The sequence below is a fragment of the Vipera ursinii genome (genome assembly GCF_947247035.1).
Source record: "Vipera ursinii genome assembly, chromosome: 1".
Lineage (NCBI taxonomy): Eukaryota > Metazoa > Chordata > Lepidosauria > Squamata > Viperidae > Vipera > Vipera ursinii.
Window position 1 is genome coordinate 274462363 of NC_139512.1, and position 23439 is coordinate 274485801.

The window sequence follows — 23439 nt, forward strand, 5'->3', positions numbered from 1 at the left end:
CAAGTAGAAAAATAGGGACCACTGTGGTGGGAAGGTAACAGTGTTCCGTGTGCCTTTGGCGTCTAGTCATGCCGGCCACATGACCACGGAGACGTCCTCGGACAAGCGCTGGCTCTTCGGCTTTGAAACGGAGATGAGCACCGGCCCCTAGAGTTGGAAACAACTAGCACGCAGGTGGGGGGGAACCTTTACCTTTACCTTACCTTTATATTTATTCTTTAGGTTTTTCACTAAACTAAATCAAACCTCAATTCAAAGTTCCTGCTGTTTCTAGCTGTGTAATTGTAGCAATCCATGGATGTTTGGGCTCTTCCTTCCACCAGAACTTCTGCCGTTGCATGTCCAGACATCTTTCATATTATTAGTGCAATATTAAAGTAAACCATGGGACAGCGTACCTCAAAGACAACAGCATTAAAAGAAGATTCCTTTATTTTTTTCCCCATTTCAATTTTATAAGGAGGTTCCACATAAGAAAGTTGTTGTGATATTCAGAGGATAATGACAGAGGAAGGGGCCTCATTTATTGATATGAATTTTGAACAGAAAAGGCTGTGGAGATTAATTTGGAACAGAATTGTTTTCCTTTCTCCTTTCTAGTCTTTAATGAGTTGGAGATACAACTACATATTTTTACTACCAGTGGTTAGAATCTTGTGAAACAGGTTTAATGTTTACAAATACTGAATAATAACACGTTGCAAACAGAGCTCTAACTCTTTGTTTCATAGCAGTAATTGAAATTTGTCAAATGGAACAGCACTGGAAGATAGATAGATAGAGAGAGAGAGAGAGAGAGAGGGAGGGAGGGAGGGAGGGAGGGAGGGAGGGAGGGAGGGAGGGAGGGAGAGAGAGAGAGAGAGTATTTTCATGGAGACTGCAAAAAAATAATACATTCTATCATTTAATTTTAGTTCTTCCAAAAGACATCGTTCTTGCTCTCAATATTTTTTTGACATGGCTCATAGAATACCTAATACATTGCCTAGAGTTGAATAGTAATTGCTAATATTCTCTCAAATATCTGCCTATGTAGTTGAAGCAGATAGATCTCTTGCTCAGAAGCTGAATGCATCCTCCCATTTTTAACATTATTTTATCTTTCAATCAGGGCTAGAATTTCTTTTCTTCCTTGTCAGAATTGAAATGTTCTCTAGCTGGAGCTAAAAACACAGAATTAAAGAATTCTACAGGGCAACAATGTCCGTAGGAAGCATGATTGACACTTATACATAAGATATGAGATTTGGATATGCTGTCAAGGCACCCATGTTACCTGTTTTGATACACACACAAACACACACACACACACACACCTCAGATATGTGGCACAGTTCTGGACAGGCAAAGGAGAACAAATGGGGAAAAGGAGAATAAAGTAACTATTAAATATTTGTATTTATATACTGACAAGAGAAAAAAGGATGACAAGTGAGTTAAAAGCTCACAATGGAGCATGGAGAGGAACATGCTAGCTCCAGCTGTTTGCCCTGTTAGGAGGCAAAAGCGTTCAGGTGTAATTGATTAATAACAGAATAACAGAGTTAAAAGGGAACTTGAAGGTCTTCTAGTTCAACCCACACCATGGAGACTCTATACTATTCCAAACAAGTGGTTATCCAATCTCTTCTTAAAAGCTTCCAGATGCAGCACCCACAAAATCTGAAGGCAAGCCGATTCCACTGGTTAATTGTTCTCAGTGTTAGGAAATTTTTCCTTAGTTCTAGGTTGCTTCTCTCTTTGATTAGTTTCCATACATTGTTTCTTGTCTTGCCTTTTGGTGCTTTGGAAAATAGGTTGACCCCCCTTTTCTTTATGGTAGCCCCTCAAATATTGGAACATTGCTATCATGTCACCCCAGTCCTTTTCACTAGACTAGACATACTCAGTTCCTGCAATCGTTCTTTTATTAGCCTCCAGACCCCTAATCATCTTTGTTGATTAAGGTCAATTTCAAACTGAGCTCGTTAACTTGCCCATAACACTCATCAGGAAACTCCTGTGCCAGAGAAAACTGCTCAGTTCAATTCTCAAAAATTCAGACAATATTTGTTTTGAATGGTTGCCATGAGGATAACCACAATGAGATATCCTCTTTTAGCTGGGTGTCTGGTAACCCTAGGCAAATAAGTTTGACCTGAGAACTAGATTCACCTGAAATCTCAGTCAGAGATTTGATACAGAAAAGTCCATTTGTGTACTGATGATTTTCCATTCTGGCTTATTTTAAGCTTCCTTCATTCCTATTTCGGGGGAGGGGCTTGGAAAGGGCATGGAGAGCTGTGCCATCTAGTTATTATTGCTTTTAAACAACAAGGCATCATTGCATTCTTATGATTGATTGCAAAACACTCAGAAATCTATCAGCAGACCCTAATCTACTATAAGGCACTCCTGCTTTAAATGTCTGCAGAGACTTAATTTAGCTCTCTATAAATAACTTTCAAAATATTTACTGTCTTGAGTTGCTGATACAAATTACAGATATTTTTGGTGCATATTTCTTAAGTTTTATGAAAGTAACTCTCCAAGTGACATTGACACATGGCATGAGACTTAGTGTGCTTTTTTGAGCCAATGCAAAACAACAACAAACACTAGCTCTTTTTGACATGTGTTACCTCTTACTGTTTATCCCAATTCTATTAATCACATGGAACATAAAATGGACTTGATTCGTTTTACATTTAACCAGTCCAGAATGTTGCATTATAGGCTTTCCAAATGACAATCTTTTCATTCCTCTCTATTTATTTCCTCTCATTAAAGTGAACTTGTAAACTAAATAGTTCATCCTACATTAAGAAAGCTAGTTGTCCCTCTAGCTAAAGCACATATTAATTTTTAAAAGCTGGGCAAGATACTGAACAATATTACAATTACAATTTCTTCTAAAGACTGGACTGCAAACAGTGTTGGTCTTTGACATGGAAGACCACAACCTCTTTACATATTTACAAAAATCTTCCTGATTAAATCATATGATATGTATTTTTGAAAAATTACATGTATACAATATTGTTCTTTGGAAGAGGGACAGGATACAAACATAACTAATACCTACTAAATAGAATCAAAATGGAAGTTACAAGCCTTGAAGTCCTGCAGCGCAATTATGTATAGATTCAGTTTGGATTCAGTCTGATGATTCAGGTAATAGCCCAGTTCAATTCAGAATTTGAGAGAATATAAAACCAGACAGAAACTGACAGAAACCAGACAGAAAGCTGGATTCAGGCCTGTGACTTTTTAGGCCTCCCACTGCCAAATCCATATGTGGCAGCTTTCTGTATTTTAAATTCATTTTTTATAAAGTATATGAGAGGTGAAATCTTTAAACCCATGAGATTGTTAGAGAACAATATGAACAATTTAAAACAGATAATTACGTTTCACTTTATATAGTTACTGGACATATTATTAACTAATTTTGTTCGTCCAGACAAATTTCAAAAGAAGATCCAAGACTAAGCCTAGTATCCCTGTGAATAAATCCCACCAAGTTTAGTAAGGCTGTCTTGCTAAAACCTGGGTGCTCTTTCAATTTGAAACAATTCTCAATTTCAGTGTGCAATCATTTTTGCCTTTGAGATTTTCATTAGGATCACAGCTTGTAACAGTGAATATAAAGAAAACAATGTGCGGTCCCTAGTCTGACATCTGTAGAAGGGAAAATCAACAATGACACTCTATTTTTTTCCCCTCGTATGATATCTTTTGTCAGAAAATCAACTTTCTTGGGTTGTAATGATGTCACTGATAAAATGGGCCATCGGACCATCTCCAGGTGTGGTACTCTTTATATAACCTATGTACTCTTTGTTCTTGAAAAAGAACAAATAGGTGATAAGGCACACCAGGCACAAAGGATTGGGATCAACACAGATGATTTATTCAAACCTATATACAAGAATCTAGTCAGCTAACAGTCAACATTAAATTGGCACTAGATAAGGATCAGCAGAATTCAAGGGGGGCTGGACTTGGACCATTTATGGCAATGTAAGGACTCTAAGCTGATGACATATTTAACTCTGCCTCCCTCCCTCCCCCCCCCCCAAGCTCTGCCTGCTTTTTTCCTACAGGATCCCAAATGCTTTGAACTGTGGCATAGATCAAAGACCCAGAAAGATGCAACTCAGAAGCCAGCTGCTTCCAGAGGGTATAGGATGTCTGTGTGGGGACTGGAAATGACTTTGCCCTTTCTTGGTCTAACATTTTAACCATTACATCACATTGAATCTCTGCATTTTCTTGAACCATGAGGGTGATGAAATATATTCATTGGAAAAGGAAAAAAAAACAACTGTTGTGTACTTCTTCCCCCAGCTAAATAGTGTCTAAAAAAAGTTTCCATGTACACAAGGGGAGAAGTACACAACCCCAGAGTCATTCTACTATGCCTTGAGAATAGGGACTCAATGAGTACTTGGAAAGAAAGAGAGGGTATTGGCTGATAAAGGAGAAATAATTAAAAAGAATATATCCTTTGTACCAAAATGATAGCAGTGAATGTTCATACAATATTATCACCATTTTTCAGTTTGCATGTTGACAACCCTAATAGGTATGAAGGTGATCCCTGCACTTTAATACCAAGATTGCCTTTGTGGTTTTAAATTAGTGTGAATAGAAGTGAATCATATAAATTATAGAGAAGATCAAACAAGGCACACTGAAATAATAATAAAAAACTATAAATATATCTCTTTAAGGCAATTCTAATAGAAAGTCCCTTTGAAGCATTACTGTATTATTATTGCAGAGACTAAAAAAAAATTGTAGCAGGCAGGTTTTGATTTATAAACAACCTCCATTAATGTGATAGCTCATTGCTTTATAAAATATAACAGAATGAAATAACAATCTTATCCAGTGAAGTCTGTTCATATGTAATAACAGAGTTGGAAAGCATAATTTTAAGCTGTTGAATCCAAATCAACGCTCAATGCTCAATGCCAAGATCCAAATTAAATTCTTCCTAACAGATAACTATCCAATTTCTGCTTGAATAGCTCTATGGTGGATTGTGTCTGTAAAGGAGGAGATGGTGTAATGGATTACAATGAAGCAGCAATTTCCCAAGAAGAGGAAGAGCATTCCAAGGAGGGGGATGAGACAAGAGACAACACGGCCTGGAGCTAGACTGGAGACTGGAGACAGAGGAAGAGATTTAGAATAGCCAGGTCATAGAATCTCCTAGAGTAAATCAGGGTGAGAATAGTACAGATTTACCAATACAGGACAATATTTGTAGCTCACCGCACTGCACTGATGATGTCACCTAGTTTGAGTAATGAAATATCTGCAAGAAAACAAGCAAGCTCAGAGAGCACCAAGGACCCCTCAGTTGGGATTTAGGGTGGCAAGACTAATGCCAGGCCCAGCCCAAGAATGACATAGAGCAGGGAATGACATAGAGAATGACATAGAGAAGAATGACATAGAGCAGGCAAGCTGGCTGAGGAATTCTGAGAGTTGAAGTCCACAAGTCATAAAAGGACCAAGTTTGAAGATCCCTGACATAGAACAATCCAGCCAAGGTTCTGTTCTTTATTTCCTCACACCATGTAGACAGAATCTTACTTTATGAAATTTATTGTGAGAATATGATTGATGTAGAAAGAAATATAGAAATATAGCACATATTTGCAAAAAATTAATAGAGGCACACATTGAATTTGTAGTTATTTAGCTGTAATTTGGAAGAATTGACATATCGCCTTTTTCACTATTGTAATAGTTACTATTCACCATTTCACTTTCTCTTTAAAGCAACCTTCCTTACCATGATGTCCACCAGAGGAGATATTGTCCCATAAAAAATTAACCCAGTTTTCCATGAATGCTTGTTTACACTCCATCCTATTTTTACCAGGAACAAGCTTCTCTTCCATCTAATCCAATAGCTACAGTGACTGAATAAAAGAAAAAAAAATCAGGTTCTATAACCTGTATCCATATCAAATATGAGTCAGATAAAAACTATGAAAAGAAATGGGCCAAATTCAGCACATAGAAAAATGCTGATTGTACGTGCCAATTCATACCTGTAATCTTCATTCTGAAGGAGATGGTCATCTGGAAGCTTGTTACAATGCAAAGATTGTTTATCTAGATGAAAATGACAACATTCAAACATCTGGACAAACAGTTGTAAGGATAAACAAGGGAGAATTCATGTTAAAGGCAAAATAAAAGCTTTAATAACTTCTTTAGGCTCTTGAATGAGCTTTGGACTTTTGAACTGATGAGATTTGGATTCAATAATAATAATAATAATAATAATAATAATAATAATAATAATAATAATAATAATAATAATAATAATAATAATGTTGGAAGGGACCTTGGAGATCATCTAGTCCACAGGTCCATCTCCTGCGGCTCCCAGTCCTCTCCCATGTGCAGTCCAAAAAAAAAAGTGGGATTAAAAAAGTTCAACCAATCAATTCAAATATGCAGGGCAGGTGCATATCTCTCCTTGGCTCCACTCTTCAGTCAAACCCTGTTCTGCGCATGCGCGCATGTATGCGCATGCACACATATTTTTTGCGGCTCCCAGTTTTTCCTTTTGTGAGGGAACCGGTTCCGAGTGGCTCTTTCACTGTTTCAGGTTGCTGACCCCTGATCTAGTCCATTAAAATTAGACTCCAAAGTTTTATTGCTTGTATTCCTATATGTGAGATGTTTTATTGACTAGTGAAATAAGGATGTCTTTTTTGCTTTCACCCTTAAGTGCTGATGCATTTTGGAACAGCCCCATTTCCAAATCTAAAATGATATGTAAAGCAGATTCAATCAGAGTAGTTGACAGAGCAGAAAATTCCCCCTAAGTACTGATCTGAAGGCTACAGGGCAGTCATGAATGTTAAGCTTGATATCCTGTGTAATCAAAATGTAAAATGTCAATTCCTAGTTCTTTGCATTAATCTTTTCTCTCAATAACCATCTATACAACTAGCATTAGCACTGTAGCTAAACTGAGAACACTCTCATTTTTTACCTAAATACTTCCAAATAGAAAGGATGAACCCAACTAAAATCACAGTTGTTAAATTTGGCTGATAAATTGTAATTGTTATTCAATTTAATTAGCTCATATAATCACATGGACTCTTACTGAAATTCTGGGACGTAAAGTTGAGGTACTGGAGATAAAGGTTTTTTTGAACATGTGCAAACTACATTTTCTTTTCCAGTTCTCAAGCATAGATACTCCCAGACTGTTGATCTTCAAGCTTCTTACCAGCAGTCAAATAATCTGGTCCTATTTTACGTAAAATTAAAATAAAATACAGCAAAATAAAATAGTTAAGATATTTTTAAATTTACTAGCTGGAGCAGTACGGTTGTGCTAGTAGGGTTGTGCTAGAACACACAGTTGTGATTGGTTGCTGTGGGTGGAGAGTGCTGGCTCCTGCATGAGACAATCTGTGCTGTGATTGGTTTACTAATATTCAGATTAGTAAACAGTAAATCTGATCTGTTTTCCTGCCTAATTTGCAGGGCAGGTTTTAATCCCAGAGAGGTGTGGATTTTTAATGTAAAGATGATAATAATAATAATAATAATAATAATAATAATAATAATAATAATAATAATAATAATAATAATAATAATAATAATAAATAATTAATAATAATAATAATAATAATAATAATAATAATAATAATAATGATGATGATGATGATGATGATGATGGAAGGGACCTTGGAGGTCATCTAGTCCAACCCCCTGCTAAGGCAGGAAACCCTATACCATTTCAGACAAATGGCTGTCCAGTCTCCTCTTAAAAACTTCCAGTGTTGGAGCATTCACCACTTCTGGAGGCAGTTTGTTCCAGTAATTAACTGTTCTAACTGTGAGGAAGTTTCTCCTTAGTTCTAGGTTGCTTCTCTCCTTGACTAGTTCCCATCCGTTGCTTCTTGTCCTGCCTTCAGGTGCTTTGGAGAATAGCTTGACTCCCTCTTCTTTGTGGCAGCCCCTGAGATATTGGAACACTGCTATCATGTCCCCCCTCGCCCTTCTCTTCATTAAACTAGACATACCCAATTCCAGCAATCATTTCTTATATGTATATATACTTAAGGGTGTGAATTAGTAAGTGATTACTCTTGATTATTTTTTCTTTCCTTTGCAAAAACCATGCTGTTCACTCGCAAGGCTTTCTAGAATGACTGTCTGTTATGAACATGTGGACTTTATATCTGTGGGAAGGAAGGAAGGAAGGATGGAAGGAAGGAAGGAAGGAAGGAAGGAAGGAAGGAAGGAGGGAGGGAGGGAGGGAGGGAGGGAAAGAAAGGGAGGAGTAGGATGAGCTTGAAAAATCATACATCACAAAAGTTCACATATCTGTTTTCCAATCTAGCTATCCATTGAAAAGTTTATGCACAAATTGTGGCATGGCTTCTCCATTACAACCCCATTATATCATTATTTGTTTGAGGCCTGGTGAATTCCCTCAGGTAGTTTTTATAGTCTCACGGGGGTTACAGCCTAAAATAATTATTTGGGAAGAAAAACACACACTGAGGATTTTTTTAAAAAAATCCTTTCCTTATATCTGAAAATGTTGAATGTGCTCTGGCTGATTAACTAGTGCTAAATCTAATTACAAAATATCTCTATTGTTTAATTTACCCTTTCTGATTTGAGCCAACTGTTCAATTGAGTGCTAATCAAATTTTCCAACCTGAAGAAAGGCGTGTGGCTCAGCAAAAGACTGGCTGGCAATATATCACAAAACAACCCAGAATAAACTGACAGGTTATTCTTCCAGTATGGCAATTTCAGGAGAAATTGTGATACGAAAATTCCACCCAGGCTTTGTACAATGTGGAAGGCGATGCAGTCATTTGATGTTGCAAAATGTGCTAAACAGATAAAGGTACATGACTAAAGGCCTGGAAATGCCAAAGCAATGGTATTTCCCAATCTAACAGTGGTATGAAAAATACAGACAGCTTTGTTCCTTTATTTTGAATTATGCATCTTTTTAGTGTTTCAGATTAATTCTACTCTCAGATTTATAGAAAGTGAAAAATAGTGTATTCAAAGTCAAAATGTTGGGTCACATAATGAAGTCTGAAGGCTGGTAGACTATTACTGCAGTAGGTAAATTTGAAGCACCAGCTGATGCACAGAATTAGGCCCTAACTCAGTTAAGATGCCTTTTTGGCACTAATGCTTTTGGAGCCCAATTCAAATACTTCTCATTATTTCGAAGGCCTTTAGAGTAAGGCACAGTACGGGTCATATGAGGCAAAACCCAGTTGACTCTACCCATGTGGTTTGAACACTACAAGAGGGCTTGCCACCTGGGGATATTTTCTTCAAATATGGTCTGCATTTCCTCCTCAGCTATCTTGCCAAACTTAAATAATTTAAATCTAAAAATCACAGAGTGAAATATTATATGGTACCAAAATAAGACTGTAAATGATTATTTGCATAGTCACTTGAAACAGAATGTGTAATTAGGCAGGCTTATAAAATAAGGGTTCAAGGGCTAGACAACTTCTGGAAACAACTTCTGTTTTTAAAAATCAGTGGTGAGAGCTTTCATATAACAGGTGACATAGGAGACTTGCCTATTTGTCACAAAGCATACATTTAACAGAAAGTGAACTAATTTCCCAGATTGCTCTTTAACAGCCTGGTGGGACCTAAACACACTGCTGCAAATAAATGGATTGTTAGAAGTTAGTATTCAGCTTTGCAGCTTGCCAGCCTGGTGTATTTTCATTAAAAGAATCACTTTTGTCAGTTGGGACAAAAGTGTCTGAGGGGACATTCGTTCCTGCAGTTGCCTAACCTGCAGTAGATGACAGAAATCTGATTTCAGAACATTTATTCCATTGTATCTCCAAAAGCTGCTTCTCTTTCAAAACAGATTTGGAGAAATAAAAAGATCTATCAAAAATCCATGCTTGATTTCAGATGTCTTTATTCAGTGAGGGCTAGAAAATGCCCTCACTCAATACTCATACTGGAAGAGAATGTTACAAAATATAAACCCTAATCCTAATTTTAACCAAGATGTAGATTTGTTTGGAGCATTAACAAATGGCGTGCCAATTGCCCAGGTTGCCTGGAGTGGCAGAGTTGGGAGAAGTTGATTTTTGACCTATATTGTCAAACAGTCACCAAAAGATTTATGGCAGACAGGAGACTGGAATACTTCTTTCAGTCAACCAAGTATATACAATAGTTGCTGGAATGCTTTCTTCCTCTTCTCTTCCCAATAATGTATTAATCTGTTTTATTTTTCAGGACCTATATGGTTTACAGAAAAAATAGGGGTTTCCTGATAAATAATGATGTTAACGATAATATGTATAATTTGAATAACCAGAATATTTAAGCAGCTGTTCCTTCCTTCCTCTTCTTTCTTTTTCCAGTTCTCTAAAACCAGATGCCACAGGAAATTATTTCAGAAATTGCTGGCAAGCGGAGAACCACCGAGAATGATTTTAATGTCAAATAAATCAAATAGTTCACTTCAAGTGGCCAATTCTGATAAACAGAACCTGCGAGGATATGGTAAAAATCATCAGCTCCAGGCAATGTCTTCGCTTACCATTCTCCAAACTCGTACTCTCCAAATGTTTCCTTTTACAGCTTTCCTGGATGGATATAGTGTGAGTTATTATCTAAAATATCTATGTTTAAAAAGGCTACTTTATATCATTAACAGAACAATGAACAATCCTCTGGTGTTTTTTTAATCCTTTTTAATATAAAATGAGATGACTAGAATTATTCAAAGGTTCGTGATCTTTCATACTTGTTAGAATGATGCCGCAAGGATCATTCTAATTTTTTGGTCTTAACCAGGAATAGGCAACCTGGCTCCACCAAAGAGCCTTGGTGGAGCAGTGGGCTAATGCCTCCTTAAGTAACACCAGCTGCCTGCAATTAGTGCAGGTTCGCATCCCACCAGGCTCAAGGTTGGCTCAGCCTTCCATCCTTCCGAGGTAGGTAAAATGAGGACCCAGATTGTTGGGGGCAATAAGCTGACTTTGTAATAATGCTGCTGGGGGGGGGAAGCCCTAATAAGCAGGCATATACATAGAATGAAGGCTATTGCTAAGCACATTGATTTGTGCTTTAAATTGTAAGCTGCCCTGAATCTTTGGAGAAGGCCGGGATATAAATGGGATTAAAAAAAAACCTTGCCTCTTTTATGACTCGTGGACCTCAACTCCCAGAATTCCTGAGCCAAGGTTGCCTACCCCTGGTCTTAACATTGTGTTTATTACATTTCCTTTCTTGATATGGGTGACCATGAGATTCATATAGTTGCCTGACCATCCCAGAAGCTGCTGCTGACTTTAAACTTGCAACAAACAGTTCATGATGCCACATGATCATATAGAACATTTTAGTGCACAATGGAGACACAGTCCTTCTGCTGTCTCCTGCTGTAAGAGCAGGACACCAATCTGCTATGTTCAGCTCAACCTCAAAGAAAACCAGAGAGTTAAAAAGAAGAGTTGACCCAGCTTTATACAGTATTCATCAGTTGATACATTATTTTTAGAAAATGGTCGTTACATTAAAGAAAAAGATACGAAAGTAATAATATTTCGGTAGTGTGCGAGGCACACAATATGATAAAAGTTGGTCACTTTGTAATACGTAATAAAATAAAGCCACAGATCAGATTTGAAGATTAGATTTGAAGAGGTTAAAATAGGAAGCTGTACTGCACATATGGTACAGCTTGATTCAGAGTCTAACAGGTATTATCTAAACTATGAAAAGCCTAGTTGAATGAAAAGAGATAATAGTCTTCACCTGAATTCAAACATAGAATTCAATAAAACGCTGCTTAGTGATGAAATATATGGGAAAAAATGAATCTCTGCTGTTCCCCAGTAGTAGATTTAATCAAGTTTAAACCAAGCAAATCAAATGCTTCACCCAACACAGGAGGCAAATGATTGAAAGTGATATCATGAATCTATCAATTTTTGTGATGTAGACTTAAGGCTTGCATTCCATTGGTATCTCTTGTTCAATGTTTTTTAAAGTTGGCAACTTTAAGATGTACAACTGTCAGCATTCATGCATGCTGGCTGGGATTAATGTAAAGTTACATTAACAGAATCTTGCATTTTTTCCCCTTGCCTTTACCATCCCGACAACTAGGGAGGGTCCCTTCTGAGACCTGTTGCCACGTCTGCCACATTTGTTGGGTAAGTGGCCTCTTATCCAACCATTGTCTATCATTTGCCACTCTTTCTTCCGTCTCCCTAGGTCATTCCCACATTACCATTACATTATTTGATCCTGTCCTTCATCTTCCACCTACTCCCACCTTATTTAGTCTTAAAGCAACTTTTCTTTGTTTGTGTGTGCCTTTCAATCAGTGTTGACTCCTGACTAGTCCCCGCAGTTTTCTTGGCAAATTCCAGATGTGGGTTTGCCACAGCCTCCTTGCTAGGTCTGAGAGAGGGAAAAAGAAAGAATAGAGAGAAAGAGAAAGACTAGCCCAAAGCCACCTAGCTAGCTTTGTGACTAAGGCAGCACTAGAACATATGATCTTCTGGTTTCTAAGCTGGTGCCTTAACCACTACACCAAACTGGCTCTCTTAAAGTAACTTACTTCAAGTTTTAGTTAAGCAATAATTGACAGCAGCCAATGGAAGGTTACTTACTGCACAAAAAACTTTGATGGGGGCTTTACAGGGCACTGATATGCCTTATTGGGAAGTGTTAGTTCCAGGGGCATCCATGGGGAAAGTGTAAAAAAATCAAGATGGTTATTGTGACTATGTGATTGAAGCGCTGCTGTGAGGCCAAAAAACCAAGAACAACCCCTGAAGTTATTTCTGTGTAGTATTTTATATCGTTCGTTGCTAGAATTGGGTATGTGTAGTTTAACGAAGAGAAGGGTGAGGGGGTGACATGTTAGCAGTGTTCCAATATCTCAGGGGCTGCCACAAAGAAGAGGGAGTCAAGCTATTCTCCAAAGCACCTGAAAGCAGGACAAGAAGCAATGGATGGAAACTAGTCAAGGAGAGAAGCAACCTAGAACTAAGGAGAAACTTCCTGACAGTTAGAACAATTAACCAGTGGAACAACCTGCCTCCAGAAGCAGTGAATGTTCCAACACTGGAAGTTTTTAAGAAGAGACTGGACAGCCATTTGTCTGAAATGGTATAGGGTTTCCTGCCTGAGCAGGGGGTTGGACTAGATGACCTCCAAGGTCCCTTCCAACTTACTTATTATTATTACCTACGAACAGAATCTTGCTAGGCTAAAGCAACTGTCCACATAACCAGGGCTTTTTTCTCATAGAACGCTCAGAACGGAGTTCCGGCACCTTTTTTGGATGGAACCTTGTAGGGTAGGCAAGGCGGGTTGTATGACATGTGTGAGTTCCGGCACCTTTTTCTTTTACAAAAAAAGCACTGCACATAACTAATAGATATACTGTGAGAATTGCTAGGAAGGGTCCACCTTCACTCTCTTCCTGCCTACCAGACATTCCAAACTCCTCTGTTTCTTTGTCTGCTGGGAAAGAGCCCGTTTCTCCCATGACTCCCTGCTATATTCTATCACATCTGTCTCTTTTTATGTTTATGGCGAAAAGGGCAGAATTTTTGACTTGTGGTTGCAGTGACTATCTTTTTTTTTTATTAAAGAGTTTTACAAAAACAGAATTTTACAATATATCCCCAAATCCCTCCCACCCCAAACCCACCCACTTCCCCCCCCCCCACTTCCCAGAGCTAAATACAGGATTATAGTTACAATAATCATATTCTAAATAAAAATTATGCATAATATACAATTAACCAAATTCATAATGCACTTTAATTCTCTTTTAACATAACTACAAACAACGTACCAATAACAATATCCCACTAAAATCAACTCATAAGCTAAATGGTACTTTTTAGTCCCATATTTGTTTTGAATATAATTTATCCATCTCCTCCAAACTGAAATATATCTTTCCTGTGAATGATCCTTCAGATAAGCAGAAATCTTAGACATTTCTGCAAGATTCGAAACTTTAAACACCCATTCTTCTACAGTGGGCAAACTATCCTTCTTCCAATATTGTCCCACCAGTAACCGTGCTGCCGTTATCATGTTCAACATCAAGTTAGTTTCTTTAACATCACAATCTAGAACAATGCCCAATAAAAACAATTGCGGGGAGAACTTTATCTTTCTCTTAAAAATCTTTTGAATGTTCCACCAAATTTTAATCCAAAAAGCTTTTATATTTCTACAAGTCCACCACATGTGAAAATAGGTAGCTTCTAAACTACTACACCTCCAGCATTTAGACTGTACATTAGGATACATATTGGACAGCTTCTTGGGATCCAGATGCCATCTATAAAACATTTTATAAAAATTTTCTCTTAAATTTTGAGCCTGAGTAAATTTAACATTTCTGACCCAAATTGCAGTGACTATCTTAACTTCTTTTTTTTTTGAAACTCCTCTGCAGATACCCTGGTCAGTTCTTGAGCTTTTATGATTAGACCATGTGAATAAGGTAAAGGTAAAGGTTCCCCCACACATGCGTGCTAGTCGTTTCCAACTCTAGGGGCTGGTGCTCATCTCCGTTTCAAAGCCAAAGAGCCAGCGCTTGTCTGAGGACGTCTCCGTGGTCATGTGGCCAGCATGACTAGATGCCAAAGGTGCACGGAACGCTGTTACCTTCCCACCGTAGTGGTCCCTATTTTTCTACTTGCATTTTTACGTGCTTTCGAACTGCTAGGTTGGCAAAAGCTGGGACGAGTAACAGGCACTCACTCTGTTACGCGGCACTCGGGATTCGACCCGCCAAACTGCCGATCATCTGATCAACAAGCTCAGCGTCCTAACAAATTGAGCCACCGCGTCCCTATAGACCATGTGAATAGTGGCCCCTAAAACCGGTGAGATCTGCTTGCACATTAGTTTCTATAAGTGAATCATCTCAGAGCGTTACATAGTAGCTGAACTTGAGTGGTAGGTTCAAAGCGTCATTTATTTCTACATATATTTACTTGATAGGCAGCTTTCAAGAGAATAGTACTGCTTTACATGACAGGCCTTGGCATCTCTCAAACTGGGTAATTTTGTGATAAAAGAACCAAGGAGATGGTCAGTCTGGAGAATGATCCGTTTACTTAAAGGCTGACAGAGGTGCTCTTTGTCTGTCCTCCTCTGCATTTGAAATTTTCCTTCCAAAGTGAACATCTGGTCTTTCAACTGAAAAGAAAAGAAAGCAATTAATTCAAATTCAAATGCAATTTTTTCGGGCAGTATTTTGTGGGTAAGTGTCTAAATTAATTTTTAGTCTTGGATGACAAAAGGTTGTTATTTTGTGTTTCTCTCTCTCTCTTTAAGAACGACAAGGAGGAGGAAAGAAATGCACTTTAAATGGCATTGATGAATGTGTATGTGATTCAGATCATTATAACAATTAATCTGCCCCCTTTGCTTAGGAAATGCTGAGAAGATGAAGTCCAAAGATGCTGACATGTAAATGCTTATAAATATGCCAAGTGCATAGAGAAGTAGAGAAACTGCAGCTGCTTCCCTAACTCTTACTTTGTGCAAATGTATAATGAGGTTGTGTAAAGAACATGAGGTAATTGCAGAATGTAGTCTGCCAGCCTTTGACAAAATATCAGGAGTACAGTTTACTCAGAGATTTAAAAGATGGGCTTCTTATCAAGAACAATCATGTCTATAAGCTCAACATCTTTGATCATAGAGGAGCTGGGAAACTGAATGGTGCCAGGAGAATGGGTGGGAATGGTGGGATTCAGGCAATGAGAAACTTAGTGAAATTCCCCAAATCCAGGAAAGAACTGAATTTTGAACCAACTCAATTTATTTATTTGTTAGATTTATGTCCTGCCTTTCCTTCAGGAGCTGAAGGAAGAGTAACTTTCTTTCCTCCAATTCTTCCCCAACAAAAATCCATGAGGTGGTTTAGATGGAAAAGATGTCCTTTCTTTTTTAAAAATATAATTAATTTTTTACAGTAACAATCTTTAGTACTTGGTAAACAATGTGTTATCTGGGTTCATATATTTAAAACAATCAATAATAGTTAGGTTCTATGATTCCATAATCAACATACTAGGTAGTGATACATTTCCTTGATGTTCTCTTCTTCCAATAGTATTTTCCTTTTGCCAATATTGAGTAAATACAATTCTTAGTACTTTCAATATATACAAAGTTAAATGTAAATATTTTTTTCTAGTGTTTATACAAATAACATTAACATCAGTGTATAACATCTTTTCTAATCAGCTTATGTTTCAGTTGTATTTGCGAAGGGTCATTTTATGAAATCACCATAGGAAAGGTTCTTCTTGCTGTTCTGTCCATGTACTGTATGTGATCAGAGTGGTATGAATGAACTCTCTGGTGTGGACTGTGATTTTTTGCGATGTGCTCTGATGACAAAGTCATTCACATATTCTTTAGCCTGGATGCTACCATACAATATATGGCTGCTATAGAATCCACAAATAGGCTGGGCCCACTTCTAAATCCTATGCTCTTGGATGACTTTCAGAGATTCCAACTGAAATTTGTTGATAAGGAAGTGGCACTAATTACTCTAATCTCTCCAAGGTAGACTCAATTTTTATAACCAACAATATGCAAATTAATAGTACTTTTATTATATGGTTACAGTCATGGAATCTGGCAAGTCTGAAGGCCCTTTTTCCCTTCCTTCCTTCCATCCTTCATTTTCATGAGAACAAGGGAAGCTCATGTTTGAGATGCTTTCTCAAATTACATTTCTACCCTTGACTCAGATTTATTTTAGCCCACCATTATATTGGTTGTGGTTCTCCTGTTATTCAAGGTTATTCCTTCTGTCCATTATAATTACTTATTTGATCAACTGCTTCCTTTAATGGCTTACTGGGTTGGCAAACTGATGTATTTTGGGGAGTCATCTCCATAATTATTAATCAGAAGCTGTTAGCTGGGGCTATTTGGGCTAATAATGTGTCCCAAATATTCAGAAGTAAGTAAGCATGGGTTTTAATAATAAGCAAGAAGAGGCTCACCAGATGGACTTAGGATGTCATTAATAACTTATGCCAAACTTCATCTAAGGAAATCTTCCTTGGACCAAGAATAGAATAACAAACAGCTTTCATATAATTCCAGTAATTCTTGGATAAGTTGATTATATGGATTCCTTCAGTTTGGTTTTAGATTTTACAATTTATAATCATGTATATAACCTTGGCGCAATTACAGCATCTAAGATCCGATACAGTCTTGGCTTAAAGTGTAGTTGTTGTCCTCAGTCTCATGTAGTACCACATCCTGTTTATGAGCCGGTTGCTAGGTAAAACTTGCAAAAGGGAAAAAAATAAACAGTAAGATGAAGCAGTAACATAATCATATAATGACCCTACTTAAGCCAGCATTAGAATGACCAGAGAAGGGTGGAGGATGTGAAGTGTTAGTCAATGTGATGAAGAGGGAATTGCAATAGGCATGACTTAGATGAGATGCAACACTTGCTGAAATTGTAGTTGTTGCACAGCTGCTTTGTATCCTCTTCTCTATTGCATCAGATCAACAGAGTCATGACTGGTACAAAATTGCCTGTGCTTTGGTCTTATTATTAGAAAGCCAGAATATCTGTTTTTTCACATGTCAATAGATAAGATCAGTGGCCATAAGGGACTTCTTGAAGTAGTCTCTACTTATGTGCCCAAAGAGATGGCACTACAATCTGGGTCTTTAAAAGTACTGTAAAGACAAAAAAACTTTGAAGCAACTTTTGAAGATTGCACTTTAAACGTATTCAAACTAAATGAATAATCAAAACTTAAAGCACTTTGAAGAAAAAAGTTGGAAACAAATTAATAGTAGGTCACTCCAAATGTTACGCTTTAACCTGTTCCTTGCCCTTTATTGCATTGTCTGTACTGAACCCTGAAACCTGTTTCTATATATATTAAGCAAAAAGAGGCATTTTTAGATAATAAAATAGCATCTCATAGTAATATATAGTAAAACCATCACCCATTCTGTAATTAAACTATATATCACTGGTGCACTTTAGAATATAAACCAGAAGAAATCCTTATCTGGGGAAGTTTCTGAATAACATGTGTGCAGTTTATTCTGCATCAGGGATTGTTGCAGTACTCAAGGTCAGTCTGTTTTAATTGAATACATAAATGTAACTGATAGTCATTTTCAGTCCCTGCCTATTTAATACCTTCTGGGGTGCTGATAACAAAACATTCAGTTTGTCAGTGTGCAAGTATTGTTACCGGTAAGCAACAATTGTGGATAAAATCAATACAGGTAGTATTTGATGTTTGAGCCTGGAATTCCAGTCTTAAGTCCTTACGGTCACTAAGTGGGCTACCACATCACTGTGCCTGTTTTGACAAATTTTGTGGTCCCTGTTAAATGAACACTGCAGTTATTAAAGGAATGCTGTAGTCATTAAGCGAATCTTGTTTATCCAATTGGATAAAACCATAAAGTGAATGTTGGAAACTGGCACAAAATCCCAACAGTTACAGTCATGTGACTCCAGGAGACTGCACACTGCTATAATTGCGTGCCTGTTGCCAAGTGCCCCAGATGTGATCCTGTAACCATGAGGATGTGTGAGACCATCAAAACTATGAAATAAAATTATACCTTTTGGGGAGGTCCACTATAATTTTGATATTAAGCAAGTACTATCTGAAACTATTTTAAATGCAGGCAAAGGTATGATAAAGGTAAAGGTAAAGGTTCCCCCGCACATGCATGCTAGTCATTTCCAACTCTAGTGGCCAGTGCTCATTCTGTTTCAAAGCCGAAGAGCCAGCGCTTGTCCGAGAACGTCTCTGTGGTCATGTGGCCAGCATGACTAGACGCCAAAGGCGCACGGAACGCTGTTACCTTCCCACCGTAGTGGTCCCTATTTTGCTACTTGCATTTTTTACGTGCTTTCAAACTGCTAGGTTGGCAAAAGCTGGGACGAGTAGCAGGCGCTCACTCTGCTATGCGGCACTCGGGATTTGACCCGCCAAACTGCCGACCATCTGATCAACAAGCTCAGCGTCCTAACCCACTGAGCCACCACGTCCCTCTCAAAGGTATGATATAAACAACTAAAAAAACCTATTTGCTTAAATTGAAGGTTCTTAAATAGAGAAATCAAACAAACGAGATTTACATTCTTATTGTCTGGAATGTTGATGTTTTTTTAATGCCATCCCCAAAGCTGACAGAGGACATAACTGAATCTTTCAATTATTTACTCTGAATATATCATCTGGTGACACCACATTTAGGGCTCTTATGCTGTATTATAGAAATAGTTTTAGTCTAGCATTGGTTTCCTTGAATTAATTACTATACTTTCCAGTGTGTTGCTGTATGCTGATGGCCTTTGTGTTACACATGTGGCTCTTCCTGTGAGGATAGGAATGAAAAACAGATATTTTGCCCAACATTTTGCAATGTAGACAAATAAACCAATAAATAATATATCATGGATATTCAAAATGCACTTACATTCCACCTATTGAAGCTTTAAATAAAATCCTGTGTCAATATATTCATGGACAGGAACCATTCAGTTCAATAACCATTCTTGTTTTAGTTAGTTAGCTGTGTCTTTTTATCTAATAGTGCAATCGGATTTTTTTTAAAAAAAAAATCATCATCATCCTAGCGTTTTTCCCGCAGTTTGCAAAGTCCGCTTTTCAGATCAACAAGCATCATCTTGCAAAGCATCCAGAGCCAAATGGGCATTTTTTATATCCACATTGATTGTATCTTGTTGGTTTTGCTTCAGCCTTACACACAGGCATTTGCCTTTTATGTAAAAAGATAAATATAACTCTATTTAAATATTTATATTTATCAGTATAAATATATTATATTCTTTTTAAATACCATTTCCTTTTTAATTTCCTTTTTAAAAAATGTTTACCTAATTTTAATACTCCAAAGTTTATTATTCCCTCCTAGGAAATTAGACCAGACGTGCATTTCTTCTCCCATACAAATTAGTTCCATTTACAAAGCATGGGGCTTGCATCGTAATGCTCCACCCACATCTTGCCCGTAAATGCTACTGTGAATAAGACTCAATGTCTTGGGTGAGTGGGTGTTGTTCTTTTAAAATTGCCTTTAATAGATGAAAGAGAAAAAGGAATAAAAAGACATGAAAATGTAATAAAAGCATTTTTATGTGCATTGCCTTCCTTGTCTAGTGATAGAAGAATGTACTCTTTGATTTGGGCTGATCTGCTCAACATGTCCCAGTCGTTCATTTGGCAGAGAAGTCAGCCAGTGAAGGCTATATATCCTGAGAATGTACAGTGAAAGGTGCTTGTAATAGAGCAACCTATAAAATTCAGAACACAGTGATCCGAAGGCAACAAAACAATACAAAGCCCCATTGTATAATCCAGCTTCTTAACACATGGGAAGTATCTCAGGTAAGACTCAGTGTTACAGGGCTTATCACCCTACACTAAAAATGTAGCATATGAAGGGGTTTTCACTGAAACTTTGGAAGAAGTCAGGGGATTGGGTCTTTATGGAAAAGAAAAATTATAAATCACAATGCAGGGTAGTGTTAATGCAAACTGGAAAGATTTTATCTCATTCTGAGATTTATACCAACTAAAAAATCCCAGATGTTTCCCCAAATTTTGGTAGACATGAAACATAATGGAAAAAATGCATATGTCTAAAGCAATTTCAGCTCCAAGCTTCCTGGCTACAGTGTTTCTGAAAGGACTATCAAATCTGCATTTCTAAAAGGTGGCCTGCTTGGTTTCTGCTAGGGGCAGGGAGACTTGGGGCTGTCTTTGTCTAAGATTTTTTATTATTCCTTTGGGGAAATATAATATTCGGTCCTTTTTTAATATCCCCCTAAAATTAGAAATGCAGATTTGATAGTCCTTTCAGAAACACTGTAGCCAGGAAGCTTGGAGCTGATGGGATTAGAAAGACAAAGATCCCTAGAACCAACAACCCCTCACCCAAAAAAAATCCAACATAGCACGTAGCCATCAGCCACAGACACAGGGAAGCAGGATATCACCTTTAGGACATAACAGGATTAACCCACCAACATCAGAATACCAAAAAGGACACACTCAAAGCTCAGGTCAAAGTTCATACCACAGGAACAACTCCAAACACAAAAACCCAAGAAGGTATAAAAACCCACCACTCCCTGTTCTATGTGGTCAGCTACTCCAGAGCCACATTTCTGTCTGGCTCTGCTCTTTAATAAATTACAACATTCTTTCTAAAGCAGCCTCCATTTTGTTTATTCCTGGCTTGGACTGGACTCTGATGATTTCTTTCCACAAAACCTAGGTTATAACATAATGTTAGATCAATGGGAAAATATGTGGATTAATGTTTTAAAGTTTATCTTGAATTACAGTTTGAAAGAAAACTTTTACAAGATGATGCACTGACGGCATTTGACTCCAGATAGGTAGATAAGAATATATAATGGAACTTCCAACAAATGCTGAAAATGTAATCAAACTCAAGGTGTATGTTATGGTCTTGTAAACATGCTAAATCATATTGGATAAATATAATAAGCATTATCCAGAAAATACTTAAAGCACAAATACTAACGAAACCTGAAGCCTTTCTTCTAGCTATTACGGATAAATTAACAGAAAAACCATTTGGAACCTTATTTTTGTATATGGAGTCAGCTGCAAGGATTGTGTGTGTTAAACATTGGAAGGAAAAAGGAATACCAAGAGTGGAAGAATGGATTTTCAAACTGGTGGAATTGGCAGAGAGGATGAAATTAACTGCATTGATTAGAGACAATGGTTTGGATAAGTTTATAAGCCATTTGTGGACTTTTTGTGAGTTAAATATAATAATGGACTGTTAACAGAGAGCTTTTAATATATTTGGGGGTGGGGTTAACAGCTTTTTTACAATGGGTCGACTTGATTGATAGATAACAGATTTGTATGCTTCAGAAATTTGTTAAGAGAATGTGATTTAAAATAGTAAATTAGCAAACATAGATGAAAAATGGATAACCATTTGTAGACCTGTAATGTAAGGGAGCGAACCTATTAGGCTTGTATGAGATACAGGTGTCAACATTCAGCTAGGGTGGAGGTTGTGTGTTTATTGCTAATTATATATATGTTGTATACAGCCTTTTTATTTTTTCCCCCTTTTTCTGGGTCCTGTTTTAATTCTTGTTTTTTGTTTTTTCTTTATTTTTGAAAAATTAAAAATTAAAAAATTATTTTTTAAAAAAGAATAACCTAAGAGGAAAGAAAACTGGGAAAGTTCAAAATCTGTCTGTTTTGAAAATCTGAGATGAAAAAAGGAAAAAAAAACCATTTACCTCTTCAGTAGATAGTCTAAAGGTCAAGTAAGAGTAGAACCATTGGTTTGCTTTTATGTAATTTCTTTGCTGTTCTCTGTACCTCAGAATATTAAAGGTTTCTGAACTTTCTTGCTATTGTTAATCTGATTATTAAATTACTGGTAGTTAGTTTTTATTACTTACATCTCTTGGTATTTGGTAGTAGATAAAAACATTGGGCGGTGGATCTCCCTCATCCTTCCATTTAGATTGTTTCATTTGGTCGTAACTTGCTAATAAAAGAAAAATAACTTTCGTTCAGAAAGAAATGGACTTTGCACAAAGACGCCTTTAGAGGAGAGGATACTCCAGAGTTTACATGGAGACCTGTTGCAGCCTTCTGTTGAACTTCAGATTCCACGGGACAAACAGCCTTTGAGAACATGGACAGACTCCTGAGAGGGAGGTGGTATTACAAGTAATCCTTCATACAAATTTCAAAGGGAGATATTATGAGCTTTATAAAGGACAGCTGGCTGAGAGGACTTGAAGTGATTCTCAAGAGTAGAAATGAGTGTACAACAGAAGCTGCAGACCACTGAAGTATAAAGTCATCATTATGCCAAGCATGTATACCATGTGATCATATCGCAATTTCAGTCTTGTACATATAATTTCAGATGTAATTCATATTTATGCAGTTTCAGATTGCAAATGTTTATACACCTCAAATATTTTGTTTATATGTATAAGTGCATAATTAATAAAGGATGCATAAGATTCACAATAAAAGACAGCTGGGTTGTCTGCAATGATATAAGGAAGCCAATTTAATAGATTGTGAAACAGAAGAAAAATGTACCCTGGCTTGAATTTCAACTCCAGCCAACTAATATTTTTTTCAATAGAAATCACTTTAACCAGTTATCATCGCTTACACATATGGAACTTTCTATCTGTAGTTTCTTAAAATTTCTCTTTAGGGACATGGAATATACTCTAAGTGAATTTATTAACTAGCGCTCAATACAAAATAAAATCACCAACCAGTCAATCAGAGAAAACATTGGACTAAAACTGCTGAAATTCATAAAATGGTCTCATAGTTTTTCCAT

At 37.2% G+C, this 23439-nt stretch overlaps 1 protein-coding gene across 1 annotated transcript in view; it reads left to right on the plus strand.

Annotated features, from left to right (window-relative positions):
* Window positions 1-5145, plus strand: part of VIP (vasoactive intestinal peptide) — a gene marked incomplete at both ends in the record, with an annotated part of 32389 nt that extends 27244 nt beyond the window's left edge. Inside the window, one exon of the mRNA XM_083374883.1 lies at window positions 5016-5145. Coding sequence (XP_083231009.1) covers window positions 5016-5145 — 130 coding nt within the window. The remainder of the gene's footprint in view (window positions 1-5015) is intronic.
* Between the last annotated feature and the right edge of the window lie 18294 nt (window positions 5146-23439).